The 20512-nt window shown below is 37.5% G+C and overlaps 1 protein-coding gene across 14 annotated transcripts in view; it reads right to left on the reverse strand.

Moving 5' to 3' along the window:
* Positions 1-2827: 2827 nt before the first annotated feature.
* MPDZ (multiple PDZ domain crumbs cell polarity complex component) overlaps positions 2828-20512 on the reverse strand; it is a 96321-nt gene continuing 78636 nt past the window's right edge. For 10 of the 14 annotated variants that reach the window (XM_062600407.1, XM_062600405.1, XM_062600408.1 and 7 more), the window contains 15 exons: positions 19050-19142; positions 18884-18958; positions 17272-17449; positions 14925-15070; positions 14476-14559; positions 14180-14373; positions 13712-13859; positions 10576-10662; positions 9022-9118; positions 8269-8312; positions 7086-7208; positions 6061-6165; positions 5690-5802; positions 4486-4609; positions 2828-3666 (listed from right to left, as the gene is read on the reverse strand). In XM_062600407.1, the coding sequence (XP_062456391.1) occupies positions 3520-3666; positions 4486-4609; positions 5690-5802; positions 6061-6165; positions 7086-7208; positions 8269-8312; positions 9022-9118; positions 10576-10662; positions 13712-13859; positions 14180-14373; positions 14476-14559; positions 14925-15070; positions 17272-17449; positions 18884-18958; positions 19050-19142 (1758 nt within the window). In that variant the 3' untranslated portion in view covers positions 2828-3519. The remainder of the gene's footprint in view (positions 3667-4485; positions 4610-5689; positions 5803-6060; positions 6166-7085; positions 7209-8268; positions 8313-9021; positions 9119-10575; positions 10663-13711; positions 13860-14179; positions 14374-14475; positions 14560-14924; positions 15071-17271; positions 17450-18883; positions 18959-19049; positions 19143-20512) is intronic. The other 4 variants (XM_062600411.1, XM_062600409.1, XM_062600403.1 and 1 more) reach the window with 2 other exon arrangements.

Consider the following 20512-nt stretch of genomic DNA (forward strand, 5'->3'; position numbering starts at 1 on the left):
TGTATATATTGCAGGTCTTGAATGTGATAAGGACACAGTTTTAATAGCACTTGTAAAGGAACTAACAAACTTTTTCTATTCTTAGTAGTTTCAAACAGTTGCAAGAATAAAGGGGGAATACGGTTGTACCATTCGTCTATTTTCAATGTCTCTTTGGAACAATGCTTACTTTGCAAGACACTATAATAGAGACAGCTTTTCCATGTTATTTGCAAATATTTATGCAAATATTATTTGCATGTTATTTGCAAATTTCTATCACTAAATGAAAAAAAAATCTTTTTGCCACTTGCGAACAAAGAATACAATTTTGTATATATAGAGATGTATTTATTCAACTCTCTGTCAGGATCCACTTAATATACAGCTGCTTCTTTTAAAAATACACTGCATAAGGTGATCTTCAATGGCTACTAACTCCCACCCTTTGCTCCAACTGGAAAATATCATTACCAATGCTTCCATAAAGCTAACCCAGAAATAAGATCCAGCAGGGATTTCCCTTCTGGAATCACCAGGCAAGCAGCTGTGCCAATGATACCTCCCAAGGGCCAAGGAATGGAGTTTGTGTATACCCCTACACCAGCTGTCCTCAGTCCAGACTCAAACTCAAAAAAAGGTGGCAGATTTATTAGTATCACTCTAAGTTAGCACTGAATTAAAATAAAAGACTGGATAGCTGAACAGATAATGGTTTTATCCTATAAGATGCCAGGCCCTTCAGCTCTAGTCCTGTCAAATCCTGTAGTTAACAGTCATATGAAAAATCAATACACACCCCAAACCAGAGAACTTGGCAGAGTCAGGGCCAGAGTACTCAGCATCTTGCAGGATTAGAGTGATATGTGATATGAAAGTAGCACTGATTACCTTACAACAAAGAAAATCAAAACTCCTAGGTTTGCAAAGTTTTTTATACCTCATGGTCCAATTGTGGCAGCCAGCAAAGTAGGGGTCATGCAACATGCACATGCAATGCTTTCCACACTGGGGCTGGGGAAGCCAGGGGTCCTGCACTGCACTCTCACACAGAGGTGTGGGTCACAGCCAAAAGCCTCTGCCCAGGCTGCACGCCTCACTCTTTTGATCCCCAACGCTTTAAGGGCTGCTTTTTAAACAGTCTGGACTTCAACTGTTAATGTTCTATGTTTTAAAATAGTAAGTCAACTTCGTATTCATTCCCAGACAGTCTGATACCTGGTCTCATGGATTTGCTAGGAGTTGGGGAATTAAGACAAAATCTTAAAATCCAAATAAAGCTATTTCTAGCAGATGCTTTAAGTTCCAAACAGAAAGTAACATCATTAACTTTTTGCTGTGAATTGACCTTTCACAACAGAATGAACAAAATTAGCATATCATTGTGAAGCAGCCAAAAACACATCTGCAACTTTTTTTCATCACTGACAGTTTCATATTTATTCATTTAAATCCTCCACTTAGACACAACAGCAGTAATAAAACAACTGTACACTACTTCTGTTACAAATATAGATACTATTTAAAGTAACTTTACATACTCTAATGTAGGCATTTCTCACTCTAAACCAGGAATAAGTACAGAAGACCAATTCATCACCATAGCCTCTAGTAATGATATCATCTGTTTTCTTTCATCATAGGCTATCACACTGTAGCTTCTAGAACAGTTAATGAGACAAAGAGGGTTTTTTAGTTAATCCACTTAGATCTACTTGCTAATATTATTTCACAGATATTCCTAATACTGTTTTTATTTGCCACTAAAACAAATGCTAGTCTTCTGTCTTTTCCATATCCGTTTAATAATGGTCTGAGCCATTTCCTGCATTTTGAGTTCAGTGGTTTATCTTAAATGACAGCTGACGTTGGCCTTCTTGCTACAATGTTTGTGCTAATTAACACAAAGGGCCTTGCTATTACAAGCATATATAGCATCCTAATTAGCTATCTGTCTTTCTCCATCAGAAGTCTTAATGGAATTTTTCTGTAGAAAGGCAAATTGTGGCCAAAGTGTGCATTATCTCCAAGATTCATACGAGCTGAAGAGCTCCCTGCCAAAGCAGCAAGGGCAAAGCTACAGAAATTCAGCGAGTAAGGTTTTGGGAAAACATTTTAGTGAGGATCCCAACTTCTTAGGAAGCCGAGGATGTTGATACATTTATTGACCAAGGTGCTGCCCGAAGAACTCCATACCTGCATTTACTTACCAGACACTGGCTTGTATATTAGTGTCCGATAAATTAGTGATAATATCAATAATATAATGTCTGTGGCCCTTGACCCCCCGTTCAGCTTGATTCCTGATGCTGATGCAGGAAAACCTTTCTCGACGGTCTCTCACTCACCATCCCTTGCTGTGAGGGTCTCCAGCTCTCTGCCCACCTCCAGCTACTAGTTTTAGCCCTCCTCACTCAGGGTTGGCTCTAGCTTTGCTGCTACTTACAGCTGTAACACTAACTTCCTCCACCTTAGTTCAACGAATATCTGTAAGGCTTTCAGTGCACCAAGGCAAATCTGCCTTGAGCAGCTTGTTCATACTTCTGCTTCAAGCAGCTCTTAGGAACTTCAGTGCTGATACTGAATTTATCTTGCATGTTGGAAAAGGACAGATCTCACTTGCACACGCTTTACATTGGGAAGGTTACTTGCAGACCCACACAGGCTAGAAAATACTACTATGATAAAAGAAAAGTCTAAATCCTTCTAAATCCTTCTAATACTGCAGTTGTTGGGCTCTCTTTGTTTACCAGGGAAAGTTTCCGCTGGTAAACAGATTTTTCAGTCCTGAGTACAATTCCCTTCCCTTTGAAGCACCTCCCCTGCCTCCCCCTTGTCCCCCCCCCCCCCCAAAAAAAAAGGTAAGTGAAACTAAAAAGAATAGTTTCCTTTTGTTGGATACACCATGACTTAGGAAAAAAAAAAAAAACATGAAACAAAACAACACAAACAGAAAAGCCAGCTCTTCCTCCTAGCTCCTTCCACTTGGGCATTGTGAAATCATGCAAATAATCATCTAAATTATTGAATCATCTGCCTCCATACTACCTACTTCTCTGTCTCCTCCAAAACTTCCATATTTTGTCAATACTTTCTTTCTTCAATAATCTTACACTTTCTGCTTGGTAAGTTTTGCCCTTGCCATCCCCTTACTGACTTGATGACTTTATTTTATCCAAACTTTTTCCCATATATTTCAAATATTCAAAGCCTCTGAGAAAAACATTCCAGTTTCTCTGTATGGTTATTAAATCAAAAATCAAACTTTTTTTTTGGTGGATCACAAGTCACCATCATAATATTACAAGGAAAAAATAACTTTACCATAGATGTGACGTAACTCCATCCCAGTGCTCTAATCGTAAGACAAATACTTCTATCATATACAAAAATATGATTAAATGTTATTTTTCTTCAGTGAAGTAACATGGTCCTAAGAAGCCAGAAGAACAAGAAGGCTATATAAACACTTCCATTCTCTTTGCTATGTGGAATGTAAATAGTAAGGTCTTGTTGACCCTACTTCTCTGAGCAGCTGGTTCATGACAAAACGGTCAGAGTGACTGTTCCTTTTGTCCTTTTTAAAATAGCAACTGCTTCCTCATGGGTGACCCCTTCTAAACTCTGCCCATTCACAGCAATGATTTGATCCCCTCTCTTCAGGCGTCCGTCTTCTGCTGCTGCACCCTGCAACGATACAATACGTAATTGCAGACTCATGTATTCCTCCCTCCCTGCTATGCTGTCCTTATGGCCTTAATAGGATGGATTTAGTGCCCATTAACCTTTTTTATTTTCTGTGATGCTGTGTTATTGACTATAGTCAACAGCAGCATGGTCTCTATGCTCTGCACTGTGCCCTGGCCTTCTCTAAGTTGAATCTCCTCTTGAAGCTGGATCTACAGGACTTTCAAGCTCCTACAACCCTTCCAGTCTAATTAATATAACTTTTAAGCCCTGGAATGGTAACAGTAAGGTTTTTTCTGACAAATGTTTCAGCAACTGGTATTAGAAATTTGGTAATCAAACCCAGCCCTGTATTTTGACTTACCATAAAAGTTTGGGGTACTTGATTCCATTTTTGCTGACAGGACTATCTCCAAGGCAGTCGAAGCAGCTTGCTCAGGAACTTTTCCAAAGGACTGATTTCCATTATTTTATCTTTGTCTACATTTCAGACCCTCAGTCAAAATAAATAAAATGGTCCTATCCACTACCTGAAGCTAAACAATCTCAGTACAAGGTGTGGGCTTTTTTCTTTTTTCAAAATATGTGCACAGTTCCAGCACCTGAGAGTTGAAACAGACTCTGCCATGCACAGTGTGGAAGTTCTGAATCTTCCTTCAAATGGTGCAAACACATTTTGAACAGCACTTGTATTAGCAAGGAAAGCAGTTAGAAACTGCTAGCAATAGTCTGGCCTCAAACTCAGGCCATGCTTTAAGAAAATGGCTGCTGAGAACTAACAAAAGAATGGCTTGATTGAACAAATTTACACTCACTCACCTTTGCAAATACTGTCTTCACATAAATGGGCAAATCTCCATGGGGACTGCCATATCCCCCCACAATACTAAAGCCTAGGCCGTCTGGTCCTCGATCCAGTGTAATGGTTTTGTACTGAGGAGGTCTAAAGAAAAGAAAGAACAGTATTTTTACATTCTCTTATTTTAAGATTTGACATGTAGCATACTCAACACAAAACGTTCCTTTCAAATTAAGTAATACATTTTGCTTTCCATTGTAATTACAGATGTCTTAATCACAATGTGCTGGACATTTTAATCCGTGTAAAATACTAATTCTGTCTAAGGCCTTCATTTAGCTAGTTTTACGCACTCCTTTCATACCTTTTCCACCCAGCTCACAATATAATTACTGCTGGCAGGCTCCTTTAGCAGTGCTTTCCCAGCCGTATACAGATGCAATACCAGCATCTCTAACCTCAAAGAACAGAAGGTACAATTCATAACAAACAATTACTTTTAAAATCCTGAAACTTCTAACACTTGCTAAAAGAAGCCTAAAAATGGCCACAACAGCTATTTTGCAAGGTTTAAGTGCTCTTCTCCTCTTTAGATACATGGTTGTATGTTTGTATATATGTATTTTAACAGACCGTGTACAGGCATAGTATATTTCCGTAAATGTATTTTGGTTATAAGAACTTCTTAAAATTCTGTGTTCTGAAGTACATTTGTGTGACTTAAGAACCTCATTCTCTCTTTTCCTATTCCTAGAAGAAAAATACCTCAGATTTATCATAGAGTTTGAGATAAAACTTGCTAAGCAACAGCAAGAGCTCTGCCTTGCAGTATTCCGAAGTTAGAAGTTACAGGTTTCTGATAGTTCAGTGCTAGAAAGCACAGTATGGAAGGAACCATATGTATTACCTGGACTTTGATATTGAAGTCTGAGAAAAAATATTTTGGGTGAATCACCTAAGTTCAGTTACAAAGGCACAAGGAAGAGGAGAATAAACCAAATGACACTGTAACTCTACAGATGAGCAAAAAGCAGCACAGTGAATTTTATTGGAAAAAAATGTAATACTGGGTATGTGACCTATTGGTGCCATGTATACCAAGTGTGTCCACTATGATTATGATAAACGATTCATTTGGTAATGATTTGTTAGAATATGTAAGCATTTTAGGTGAGGTCCCACTTAAAATAAGAGGCAGAAGAAGTTGTATATTGTAATACTCACCCTAAATCATCCTGAAAAATGCTGGTCGAAGTTAGCCCTGTAAATGAAAGATTGGATGTAGGTGGATCCTGCTGCTGACCAGTTACGACACTCACATCTCCTCCAGCTACAACCTAAGAACAGAGTTCATATGCCAGTAAAATGAGAATGCTGATCCACAAACAATTCAATATAGCAGCCAACAAAATGGCATTCAGAAAGCTACAGTCATCATAACTTGTCTCATTTCTTACATAAAAAGGACCACTTGCTAAAATTCCAAGAAGCAAAAGCATGCATTGGGAACCCACTGCCTCTCCCACATTTCCTTGCAATATGACCTTTCCACAAAGAATATTCTAAATGTCACTTTTTTTTTTTTTTTTTTTTACCTGCAACTCCATAGTGCCAGAAGCATTCTTCAAGAGGCTAACAGCTTGGGAGTGAGTCATACCTTCGGTAGATGTTCCACAGATGCTAACAATCCTGTCTCCAACCTGCAGAATTAAAAACAGTATCCAGCTATCAATAATAGTTCAGTTACATAGATTTACTTAGCACTTTCTTTCAACAACATCAGATATGAATATCCGGATTTAGTTAGTTTTTATCAGCAATGCAAGATATAAAGAAAGAAATTAGCAGTTGCACGTGGTATGTTCTCTCTAAGGCACAAAGCGAGCCAGCATATGAGCTGATACAGAAGTAGAAAATTTCGTGTCACAATTTAAAAATTACACTAGTTCAGGGTGACTTACTCTTTTCAGTGTAAGAAAATAATGATTCTTTATAGAATCGATCCTAGTATTAGCGAAACAGAGTATACAGAAAACAGAAGTCCATTTTGTGCATCACTTGAAGACAGGCTGAAGGAGTAGACTAATGCCAGAGATTATGTGTTCAAATTCATCTTGAAATAATCCCTTCATTTCCCAACGAGTATGATTCAAATTCAACAATGAAAAAGTAAACCAGACTCTGGTCTAGGCTGAATATCGTACACATGTGCATGCGGTATTAAATAAGATTGCAATTCACCTTCCATTTTAACTCAATCCTAAAACAGTCAAGTACGGAAAACGTGACATAAAATAGATTTATTTTGCAGCTGCCGGACCGACCAGCACACTAATCATCAGAGCTCATTTACAGAACCTATTGTTCTGAACCATGCTCCCTGCTTTGAATTCTGAAAACCTTAGTAGTTCTGCAATCCAAGTGTGCTTTAAAACTTCTTTCTCATGTTAATACCTTTTACAAATTACCCTTTAGCATGTCACAAATCTGAGTTACTGTGCTGTCAATCTAAACAGCAAAAATTGTTGTTACAGCCAGAAGAACTCACAGCTATACCACATGTTGGTCATCTTGTGCATTTCTAATGCAATCTTTACGAAGTCCATAACAATTAACTTACTCTGAGTTTCTGAGTCTGAGCTGCAACTCCATTTGGATGCATCATGGCGATAAAAATAGGGACATCTCCAAGAGGACTTCCTACACCTCCAGCAATGCTTACTCCTAGTGAATCTGCAGGGCCCTGTTATAGTCATGAAAAATAATTAGATTTTTTCTGGAAAGAATATGAGAGAATTTGCAGGCATAACTTAAAAAAATTCCAAACACCTTATCTTACTATTATCTCAAGCTACATTTTAAGTTAATGAATTTTTCTTCCTATTAAGAAAGCATAAAAAGCACAACATATTTTTTTTTCCTATCAGCTGCAGGTGAAAATTTGCTAACACACTTGTATGTCTGATCTTAACCTAACTAGATACTTAGAGAAGCCAGTCTCAGATTTGTAAAGTATAGAGGGCATGGGCAACAACAACTGGATAGATGGAATTACATGATCTTTAGTAACAATCTCCTATTAAGAATCACCTGAAGATTAGAAATTATCTTTATGCTCCCCCTAGCATCTCACTACTGACGGACAAAAATAGCTTACTTCACTACAGTATGTTACTCCACTACCTATGAACCAAAGCCACTACCATAAAGTGGTATTTGAAAATTCTACTTTGAGAAGAGAGTATCTAAATATAAACAAAGAAATTGGATGACATAAAGTCAAATAAATAAATACATTTTGGACAATCAGAAATAGTCTCTGACTTAGATCTTATAATCCTGAAAATGAGTGTATCAATTGAATTTCACTGTTGAAAATCTGCTAAGAATCAAAACCAGTCTCCTAATACACACATAAACAATTTTTTAAATCAACAGAACAGAGAAAAGCCAACTGTTATATAAGTACCTAAAAGGTTTGCAATGACAAAAATATAAAATCTGAAGCAATGGGCTTGCAATTTTAATACAGTTCCCTTGACTTTAGTGAAAAGTGGATTTAACCTAATCTTACAGCAATAAAACAAAGCCCCCTTAGCTCTTTCCCTTCACTTTCAAAACAGGTCACAAAATATGATTATATGAGTCACACTGATTTTACACAAGAATAAAGTCTATGGGAGTCACATAGTTTTGACTTGAAATAACTAAAAAGGCCAGATTTCTACTCTTACGTAAACACACCTATTGCCAGTATGTACAGAACATATTCCTGATACATGTAATTTTATATTACAGCTTACCTTTTTTATTTCGACTGTTCTTAATCCCTGTATTTCAGAAGCTGCTGTCAAAAAAAATTCCAAAAAACGTAAGTTAAACCAGGCTTTTTAAAACTAGCATTTTGAAGATGCTTTTCCAGTAAAGTCATCCAAGCCACGGTCATCAGCCTAACTTTTGTTTATTACAGACGTATGTATACGTTTAAACAGATTTTGAAAGTGGCCATCATTACATTAACAGAATTGAAATACTTCTAGGATGGATGAAAAAAGGTCATTCATTCATTCTCTTGATTTAAATAACTTCTGGAAAAAAGACTGCCAAGAGCGCTCAAATAAAACAGGAAAACTATTTCAAGCAATACTTGGGTTGGCAGTAACTTTGTTAACCTTTTGCAGTGACTTGCAACTTTCTGAGCACCAGAAAACAATCCCACATCTATCCCAATTCAGTTATCTATCCTAACAACTGTACTGTATCAGCAACTGACCACTGATTTCCATGAATGTTTAACTGAAGACATACTTACATTAAACAGAAAATATTCGTTCAACATATATCCTCACCATCTAAATTGCTGGTGTGATAAGTTGCTATTTTCATTCATAAAAGGCTACTTAAAGGTAAACAAAATGTATTGTACAATAACCATTCCCCTAGGATTTTAATTACTTTCAAGCCCACAGTACACAATGACAATGTTTTATACAAAGCAAAAGATCTCAGTATCAATTCACAGGTATTAAACAGTGAAAGAAGCAAAGGAACCTTACTGGTATTCTTCTTCAGACCACTTTCAAAGACCTCAGGTGCACTGGAACCAGAAACTGGGAAACTGAAGGATGAGAGACTGCCACTTCCTTCACTGACCTAAATACAGTTTTACATTGAGATTAGACAGCAGCTTCAAACTCCCAATTTGATAGAAAGTAAAAGCATAATCTCCCATATTCAGTCATTTTACTACTTTTTCTGTCAGTTAAAAGCTGACACACTAAATTTCTACGTATTTTAGGGCATTCTAGATGACTATTAATTTAAAACATGTCATTAGACTAACAGAGATTGGATGATTAAATTTCTGCACAAGGCTTTGAAGTTCTGCTTCTGAGGGTCAGATTATGACTTTATTTTTATATTTTCTATCACTTCATAAGGATTTTCGGGCATAAAAGTTAGCCACAATTATCAAGGTAGGGACAGAATACAGAAGACAGACAAACAAAACATTTATGTGTTATCATGTGTACTCCTGCATTCACCCAGACACTCCCATCAGCTAAAACTACTAGACTCTCCATTCAGCTACACATGCAGAAATCCGAGAAAGATTTTTGCTACACTCGTGAAGCAGTGTAAAGAAACAACATGGCTCATGCTGCGTCTAATTCACTGACTGTGACATGGACTCTTCAAAATGTTCTTCACTGTGAGTTTCTTCTAATTTAATAGCATGGATTAAGACCTCACATAGCCTACATGTTTTCATCTTGGCTGGCATTATCCTTTTTGAAGAGAACCTAACAGTTTAGCCCTTACTCAGTCTTAACCTGTTTAAGTTCAAATGTCAGAAGGTCTCTTTGCTTAATTACGATTTGAGATAAACTTTTTATGTTTATCTTCACCCCTGTACGATCTGTATATACAATTTACACCCAGAGCAGCTCTAAAGTGAGCTGTAAGTGCTTCAGAAATATAGTTTCTCCTGGAAACCCTCATGCTTTATCACCTGAGAACCACAATGTGAGCTGTTATCACATCAAGACACAGTCACATGTAGAAACTGATGGAAGTTTGTAACACTAATTGTCTAATGACAGTTACACCAACATCGTTCAAGTTTACCAGAGAAGCCTGAAAAACAGATGCAAGTTTGCTGCTTTTGGTGGTCAGGATTATGATAAGAGTATGAAAGGAGGGGAGAAATTCACTAAGTTTGCAGAAACAATATTCCCTTACAGCAAAGGCACTTCTAAAGTAACCAAGAGGCTTAAAGCCCACTCCAAGTTCTGCTGATATCCATGAGAACTAGAGCTCTCTCTACTTCCCAGGATGCAGCCCTAAAAATCATATTTAGACAACATAGCAGAGTCACTTCTGGAAATTTTTGGGGGCTGGATCATGTCTTTAACAGATACAATATGCGAAAATGAGCACATAAAATGGCTACCAGAAAGCTGTGAAGTACATAAAAGCCCCTACATTTATTCATCTTGGATCGGGTATGTGGAAAATCACTGTCATTGTAAAATCAGTCCTTTTTATTTGCTTTCATTATTTAACCACATTTGATTTCTTCCAAACTAAACAGTTTTACAGTTACAAACCTGGCTGCTCTGGGATGTTCTCCTCTCAGAATGGAACGGACCAGCTTTTATTCTTCCGACCTCTAGTCTTACTGTACCTAATGAACACTGAAGAACCAGTAATTTATAATGTGTCTCTTCTAACTACAGGAGTCCTATTAAAGCATATTTAAATAGTTAAGTCACTTATTAGATGATGGAAGAAGAAAAATAGAGGGGAAAATATAGGTCTAAGAACCCTGCAATCAGCACCGAGTTCAATGGCAGGCTCAGAGCTCTACCAACTAGGTACAGCAAAATCACCAATAAAGAAGGGCAAATTATTTTGGATTAACCAATAGTACAATGCAGTTATGAAAATTATGAAGGAGCCTAATTCTGTTACCTTTCACCTAAATTGGAGAAGTATTGATTCCTGAAGTGTAATGCCAAAATATATTTTCAATAGATCATTTTTTAAAGCTTAATAGAAGTGGAGTGTATTTTCAATGCAATTACTAAAACCAGTACAAAATCTCAAATTATCAATCATTATTTCTGTTTACGCAGCTGAGAGCATGTTATTTAAACTGGTAGTTAGCCATCTTACTCCTGCTATTGAAATTACCACTTATTCTGGAGCTTCACCAACATAAGAAATCAGATTTTGAGAAGAACGTTTTCCAAACATCCATCTGTAGTTTAACTGCCCTTTTTATACCTGGTTCCCAACAGGAGGTTAGGTAAGATGGACTTTTTGCACATCAGCAAATCCTTCCATTACTCTTTGAGATTTAAATTATAGGGTTAAGTATCTACATGGCTGCATGAAATTCATGTCTCAGAAGAAAATTCAGCATGGAGTCAAGTATTTAGAAACCAAGACATCTAGTTGATTTTGCAAACATACAGATATCTAACTATCACAAACAACATTTAAAAATCTGGACTTCTGAAATAATGCAATTAGTTAGAAGCGTCAAAACAACATCTATCTGCAATATATTCAAATACAGAAGTTTCAGTGTGTAATTACTATTTTGCTTTTTCTTCTTTCTTCCACAGGGAAGTTGCTAATATAGACTCCTTTATCCATGCATCCCAATAACGTTTTTTGACAGAAATGTATTTGACAGAAAATTCATGGTAAGAAATAGACCAATATATCAAAAGCAACAATAGGCTATAGCCATTCAAATAAGGTTTCTGTACCTTACAACTAGCATAAACAGTTACTGTTCTTTTAGGATGACACTAAGAAGGGATTTATTACATATTATTCTTTATATTTTTAAATATAATTGACTTCTTCTATATTCTGAGATTGACATGATCAGAGCTCAGGCCAAAGCAGTCTTTCCTAGTGCTATGACTGACTAATATCAGATCATATGTACCACTCTTGTCCAAAATGGAAAGTTCAGGAAGCAGTCTTTGTACCTAAAACTACCACATCCTCACATAAAATGCAAACCCACAAATGAGATTTAAAAGTTATTATGTGTGAAACTGGGAGGTAATACTTTCCAACCAAATTCGTGAATAAATCAATTCACATTCAGTTTTATTAAGACTTCCTTTCTCTTCCCCAACTCTCACATTTGATAAATCACTAATTCAAATGAGGGAAAAGAATCACCAGCTTTTCATATGTCGTAGTGATATTTAAAAATAAAAACTGCAAGAACAGGAAGAATTTTAAGCCTGAGGACACAGTTGAGTGGACTCACACTACCTAAAATGCATTTGGATGTTCCAAAGATTCTCGATAACTTTCTAACAAAATTTATTTTAGATTTCTAACTTAACATATTTCAGTCAATTCATGACAAAGATCTCCTAGATCTTACTCTTGTGGGTGAAAATAGAACTGATCCCTGAATTAAAAATAGTGACTGCCTACATGTGAGAGATCATGCTTTACTCCATTTATACCGCAAGAACTAAATTGAGCCTTTAACAGCAATGTGAAAATTATTTTAAAAGCCTTTATTTCCATCAGAATGAGGACAATTAATTACAAGTACTGAGTAAGATTAAGTCTTTACACCTTTAAAATATGAATGATAAATGGGAACCACAAGTGTTTGGTTAGATACCCCGAAACTCTCATCAATTGATAAAAATGAAACTTTCCAAGTACTTTAATTAAAAAGAGATGTAAAAGCACATCAACAGATGAAATACGTATAAGTGAAGTATCAGGTAAGAATGGAGAAGTACTATTGCCTGAGAAGAGTATATTAATGAGTTCACTACCTGAACACACACCATTTCTGGCACACTTACTAACGGGCACATGCTAAAAATACAGGAAAAGCATTTCAAAAAACCAAAATCCTCCAGGAACTGCTCAAGACCTGGAAAAATCTACCTTTTAATAGCTATTGAGTGCAAAGAAGCATGATCTGGTCTATGCATCCCAGAGTCAGCTATGAGTAGGATCTGTTAAAAATTTTCCAGTGGTACAATTTTCCATCGGAAAATGCTAACTTGATGGAATCCTAACATACATCAGGAATGTCTCAAAGCTGTGGATGGAAAACAGACAAGCTGGCTGACCAGCAGGACTTCCTGCCAGACCACAGGAAATTCTATATTTCTGACTTCATTTAGATTTGGAAATAGGGGGAGGAGATCAGAAACACAAAATTCCTTGTGAACAGAAATTCTGGTTCCTGAACAGCTGCAGATCTGAGGTTACTTCAGTTATCTTTGTGGGAAAATGATTTCTGACATTAGATGACTAGCTCACTGGAAAAGACATTACAGAATTTAATAGATGTAAGGTAACACTAGGTATATACAGAAGAAATCAGATGCACATTAACTGTGAAAATATCACTTACTGGAACAACAAATCTGATGAATTCTCTGTCAGTTAAGTCAATTCAAAATATCTTTCCAAAAATGTGAGATACTTAACTAGTTAACAGTTTGTTAGAGAACTATAGGGATAGATTTTAGACTGATCTAGGTAACGGTCTTTTATAGCCCTATGGTGCCACCTCTGTTCCCAGTTCCATCAAGAAAAGTATTAAAATCTGAATGCTTGGAGCTAAAGCTCATTCCTACTGCCATTTCAATAACAGTCTGAACGCACTCTGACTTTGAATAAAACTTAAGCTTTCAGAAAATGTGGATTTACACTTTCATCTACTTCCAGTTTCACTGATACCTTTAGCAAAGCTGCAACAGCCTCTTGGTTAGCATTTCGAACATCTTCTCCATTCACTGTCAGTATCTGGTCTCCTTGCATCAATCTCCCATCTGCATCTGCTATTCCTCCTTTGACGATGTCTGACACAAACACTCCCGTATCATTTCTGCAAACACACACATGTATTTTGCATCACAGCAGAGCTGACAGATCATTTTCATTCTTTGAATTCTTAAGGCTCCTGCCTGTAACTAACATGATGTCCCCTCAGTTTTGTGTCAAGCAGTGTTTGGGTAGCTTCTGCAGGTAAGGTTAATTAGCTTGGGCAAATAAGTGATTCTGAGACAGGATCATTCCCTTCATCCCCCCATCCCATCCCCTGACGCATTCCCCTCATGCTCAAAGGACACCAGCACTGCACCACAACGGAGAGCGCAAGCTTGCCCACCAAATCCCAGGCTCACCCTCCACGCACAATCTTCATACCTTTTCCCAACTATACTCAGTCCAAGGCCTTTACCAGGCTTCTTTTGCAGCTCTATATTGAGTACATCATACATATCTTCCTCCTTATACTGGGCCTCATCTCTGTATACAGTTAGACGAACTTTTTGTGGCGTCTGTCTGAGTACATTTATTGCTTCATCATGTGTGGCATTCCTCAGATCAATCCCATTCACCTGCAATGTAAGCACAAATGGATAAACCATGCCACGCTTTCCAATGTAAATAGAAGATGTGTAATTGATGACAATAGATAGCGACCAAAAAAAACATCACACCTCTAATATCTGATCCCCAGCCCATAGTCTCCCATCTTTAGATGCCGCTCCTTCTTCATATACTTCATGGATAATGATTGCTCCCTGTGGATAGATAACAAAAATGCATTGCATGCTGCAAGAACACAGACTGCACTGCAAGTATACCACGCCCTTGTTTTGAAACAAGAGCTATTAAAAAATATCCTAATAAAATTAACCAAAGGGTGGAAAACCAAACATTTAATTGACAGATGAACAAATTATCAAAATTTTTAAGAAAATCTCTTCTACTTCCAATTAAAAATTTTTGGTTGGCTTGTTTGTTTTTCTAATGTTTTCCTGTCTGTTTAGCATCTTTCTATAAACTTAGTCTACAGGACCAAATGAAGACAAAATCTTTCCTATTAGATATTTTAATGTCATTATTGCCATTTCGCTTGAGGGACACAGATTTTTTTCCAACCAACCAGCAAAGTGTCTGCTCCTCCAACAATGCTCAGACCAAGACCAGTCCGTCCTTTGGAGATATCAATGGTTGTTTCACATCCAGGAATGATGGGACATGTAGCTGGGTCAGAAGCTAACGTGGCTGGAGTTGAAGATCTGCTTGTGTCTAAAACAACAATTAAATACCCTTATTACGCTAAACATCAGGCTTGACATCAGAAAAGTAACCATAAAATAGCGTCCACTGATAACCCAACAGCAATAGCTGAGTTACCAAATACCTTCTCATTTCAAAACACCCACATAACAATGCAGCTCTCACTCCACGTCAGACAAATACTGTCCCGAGCTTTCAGTCACAGTGGCCCAGTCTTGATGCCAGCAGGTACCACATTCACAGTTTTGAGTTTGTTGGGAAGATTAATACATACAATACCCTACATTTGTACTGCCTAGCTCTCATAATTTGGACAGCCAAAGTCACTAGGGAACACATAATTGCTTATATTAAGATAATTTTAATTTAAATATCTATTCCAACAACAATGAAATATCAATCACTGAAAAATGAAGCACATACTATATGTGTTAAACAAATATATGCAACTTATGTAATGGGTAAAGTTAAGGTGCAAATAGTCTGCCTCTGACTCAGATTGATACCATGTGTTTACAGAAAGAATATGAGGCAAATATAGTGATATTTCCCAATTCTAGCAATCTGTGGACAAGCCAAAGGTTGCATACACATTATTAGATCTAATGGCCCTCAGTAAGGGCTTACTAACACCAGTATGCCAGTCCACCTTTTAAGTCACTTTTGATATTTGCAGGAAGAAGTCTCACGGGGTAAATATATATTCTCGCAGTGTAACCACATGTTGTATTGAAAAGCTCCTCCTGACTTTGCAATGTACATTTTTAAGCAGTAATTTATGCGTAATCATAAATTTTAGGCATCTAAAACAAAGATGCTGATTAAAAGAAGTTCCAACGAAACTGAGAAATAGACCATTCAGAAATACATATTTATATTAATGAAATATTTAGGTACAGTGTGAACAATTGGTTCTACTGGAACAGTAAGCCTCAAAACTAGCTAAGGCTAGACAGAAATCAGAGGGTGATGATGTTTCAAGGGTAAATCTGTGTGGGCTCACTGGTAGCTCTGTTGCTCCGGTGGGCAAACTCCCTCTGCGTAAGATGAGAAACTGCTTATGCTTAGGGGGGGAATTAAGGCTAAAGTAAGATAATTCTGCCCAGAAGATATTTAACATAAATGAAATATAACTAGTATCAATCAAAGGGTTGGAAGGAAGCCTTGGGATACAAACTGGCCTTCGTCTAGTTAGCTGTATCAGTAACACTATGCTGGGACAAAATCTGCTATGTTACAGTGTTGGCAACACCAATTTTAGGTACAATTGTAGCAGAAATGGGACCAATGAGGAAAAATAAATTAGGGCTGTGAAGAGAAAAAAAAGGTGCAGGGGCAGTGATAAGGGGGCTTAGGAAAATTAAAAATGAGGATAAGCTATTTAATCAGGTGTAGAACAAAGGAGCGTAGGAAATAGATCTTCAGACAGTAGGGCTGTGAAAACCCCAGTACATGAGGTAGAGTCTCGTTGAACAGCACGCTGAACTTTCCATCAGGACTGTGTCCAAAAGACCTGATGTGGCAAGGTGGGATAAGAAGGGACAGATTTTTAAGGAACTTTAATACAAGCGAAGAAGGAAAGGCAACAGAATTGTAACTTAGTAGCTTTCATGCAATTTTAAGATTTTTATAGTACTATAATTCTGTATCAGTGCTACTACTAATAATACATAATAGAACCATTAATAAGTAATAATTATGGGTATATACATGTAGGTTAATACTGTGATGTGTTCATTCATCATTTAAGATATTATTAGCTTCTTAGTGGCGTGTTGTTTTATCAACAGCCACGATAATCATTTCAATCAGTTGTGTCTCTAGTCTCCAGACTAAAGGGAGAAGAGTTGGACTTGGCCAGTAATACATCACAAGACAGTCTCACTATTCTCTTGTGCTAGGAGGGACAATGTGATTTTTCTCACCACTCTTAATGGAAATGACTCCCATCTTATCTTAGACAACCATGGCATAGGCACTCACTCCACAGATTTTGGGATGGAGGAGGAAATTCCTCCCCTCTCCCACCTCTGCAGCTGGCCCGTGTGAGGACTAGAGCTTACATGTGGAGCTTCATTACTTTATTTAGATTGATCTATATTCCAGAAGACAGCTGAGCGCACAAGAAGAAGAGAGGTATTTGTAAGACGGATCTTTTTTTTTATCCTACAACCATAACATGAAGCTAGACATGCATGGAGGAAGCTTACTTCTGATGGCCTCTGGTTCTGGTGAGCCTGAAGCGGGGACAGTTGCAGGCTGCTGGATATTCCTCTTCTCTGCTAGGGCAGTGCTGGCAGGGACTGGTGCTGCAGTCAGGCTGTCCACCTCCGCTGAGTTGATTGTAAGCTTCACTGTGGTTTTGGATGTCTTCAGGAGACTGATAAACTGAATGATAAAGAGAACAGGTGGTAAAGAGAGTAATTAGACTGTTCAGCTGTAAAACAAAGATTAGGCAGAATAACTTTCTGGAAATAGGAGCTAGGATGGCAATCCTGTGAGACAAAAATTGACGTTTTCTGTGATAAACAGCAGTAGAGTTAATAGCTGAGGGCCAGATCTCGCTAATCCACAAGCTTCAATAAAACTATGCCACACTACAGTAGATGAGAATGCAGCAGTCTTTGGACAGCTTTCTGGACAAAATATTATCTGTTTACAATAATTAGTAGAAAAATCGTGCAGTCCAATTCTGATTCCACTGAAGTCAATGCCAAAACATCTCTCAATTTAAATGAACGTGATATTATGCCATCCAAGCATCTTAATTAAACATATAAGCAGAAGAAAAGCTTGAAAATACTATCCGCACTACCGGAGGGAGAGAAGGATGCTGGCCTGTAACACAGAATTGAAATAAACTCAGGATCAATCTTGTGTTACTGATGCACAGGAAGAAACCAAATCCCCTCGGAACTTTAACATATCAGTAGAACTAGAAAAATGTTTTTTTTTTTTTCCAAAAATGAGTTCTTGTTCAATCACTCTGTCCTTTCTTCCAAACTTTACCTAGTTCCCTACAAAGAACCTCGCTACCCCTTTGATACTTACTCCAGAGACAGCAGTGCTCTCAGAGAGCAAGACAGATGCTCTCTCAGCCTTTAACAAACGGAAAATGATCTTCTCCCATTAAAGAATCACCTCTTTTGGTAGCAAGGGAGATTCCATAAAAAAGCCCCCCTTGATTCACTACAGAACCCAAGCTGAGTTTGCAGAGTTAGAAATTAAAAATATATCTTGTTATTTAGGAAAGGAGTTACTTTTCCCCAAGAGGCTAAAATACCAGACTTGGAATATAATATAAGACTGTTATTACAGTCACTTCCCATGTATAAGTGCAGTTTGTGACCTGATACAACATTGATGCAATTTGCTGATTTAAAATATACAACTAATATTTTCACAAGTTCCAATATTTTTAAAGTCCAATAGCTAGGAAAGGTCATTATTCAGCAATAATTCATGGTTTTTATTCCACAGTTAGGTGCCTCTGATAAATCTAAATCACAGAAACACAAACATCCCCCCCCCAAAAAAAAAAAAAAAAAAAGAAAAAAGAAAAGAAAAAAAAGCAGTACAGAGCAAGACTCTTCAAGCAGTGATTAACGAAAAATAACAGCTAAACTAAGCTTTCAATTCTGGCTTATTCCCCAACAGTTTTTGTCTTATAGACAAGGCCTTACAGAGAAGGTCTTCAGGTCTTTAGTCAGCTTTGAAAATACAGTTATAGTATAGCTGTGGAAACTCTAGTTTTGTTAGGGAAACAATCATTCCAAGCATTTAGGGTTAGTTTTTACAATTTTCCTGTTACTCCAGAATCACCTTTTCTACTGGATAGCCCACAACAATTTCATCATCCACTGCCAGGATTTGATCGCCAACTTTGATTCGTCCATCCTAGAAACAAAATAGAAAAAAAAAATTAGCTCTGGTTGCTACTCCAAAAATTATTTTTCCTTCCTTATATGGACTTTAAATGTTCTCACACCTTTGCTGCTGCACCATGATCTGTCAAGCTCTTAATAACTACTCCACTAATTGTGTCTTCTTCACTAATAGCAATTCCCAATCCTCCTTGATCCTGAGCAAACAGAAAAACGCAGATAATTAGGTCCTGCATTTATCAAAATGTTAGAACATTTTCACTAAACATCTGTGAAGCTTCACAACATAACAAAGGTTTAGATATTCACAGTGCCTCAATCTTTTTTCTGCAAGCTAATTTCTTTTTGAAATAGTGAATTTTTCAACCTACCTACAGCATATCAGATACCTAGATATATCTGAAATACTTCTAAATTCAAACCCATTTAAATACTTAAAAATGTAGATCAGTTGTTAAATTAATAAATAGAAGGAAGACGCACAGAATATTTGGAAACTGTGGACTGAGGTAAATAGAATTTCACGATATTACTTAAATATAGTATTTGAAACCACAGAAGTACATACAGGAATGGAATATTTAGAGGATGGAAAAATGCATGCTCTTCCTGTAAAATTAGGACATAGTTGTGGCAGAGTGAAATTTCTCTAGACTTTTCACCTAGAAATAAATCATCTGGATACCATACTGTAACATCTAGTCCAGGTTAACAAGGCCAGATGCCTGCCAAGTTACAAACTAACCAACAATCCTAAAGTCTCAGCACTTCTGCCTGTTCGATACAACAGTCTTCTCCATGCCATGCCAATAAGCAGCAGTAGCCATTTTACTCTCCTTTGGAAGGTTCATAATTACAGAACACCTGGTCATCTTCTTCCAAACGCATGATTTTTGTTACTATGTATATGTTAGTTTGGGGGATTCCATGCTCATAATCTGCTAATTAGAATTTACTTGGAACAACTCAGGCAATTATTTTACCTGAGGCAGTGTCAAGCAGGTGTTAAACCACTAGAAAAATGTGGATGTATGTCAGAGGATGAAACCAATTTTGGTTAAATGCAGTCTATCGTCTCTCATGACACTGCAACCAGTTTTCTGCTGTGGTCAGAACACACACTTCTCTTTCTTCGATTAATTTGTCTGATCCAACAGAAATCCTGTAGCAGGACAGCCTGGGGGAGCCCACTGGCCCTCCACGACCTGCTACCAAACGCCTCCAAGCTGCCCCCTTCACTGCACCGTGCTGGGGGCAGAGACCTAGCAGCCCCACGCTGCACTCAGCCACAGCCTGTCTACCAGAAGTTTTGCAGCTATCACAAGAGATGCCTTCTTCCCAAGACACGCAGTAATTAGAAAATTAAAATAAACTGCCAGAGCCTCATGAAGTTGCCAAAGAGGGTCATTAGGTCAGGGAAGCTTTGCAGTGCATTCACAGACCAGAAGGGCAGATCACTAGAAATCTCTATTTTGACTTTGAGTAAGAAAGGGACAGAATCTGTCTGGCTTAAGAGGGACTCTATTACACAGAGAAAGTTGATAGACACAAGTGTGGCTGAATTAAG

Source organism: Rhea pennata, chromosome Z (genome assembly GCF_028389875.1).
Source record: "Rhea pennata isolate bPtePen1 chromosome Z, bPtePen1.pri, whole genome shotgun sequence".
Lineage (NCBI taxonomy): Eukaryota > Metazoa > Chordata > Aves > Rheiformes > Rheidae > Rhea > Rhea pennata.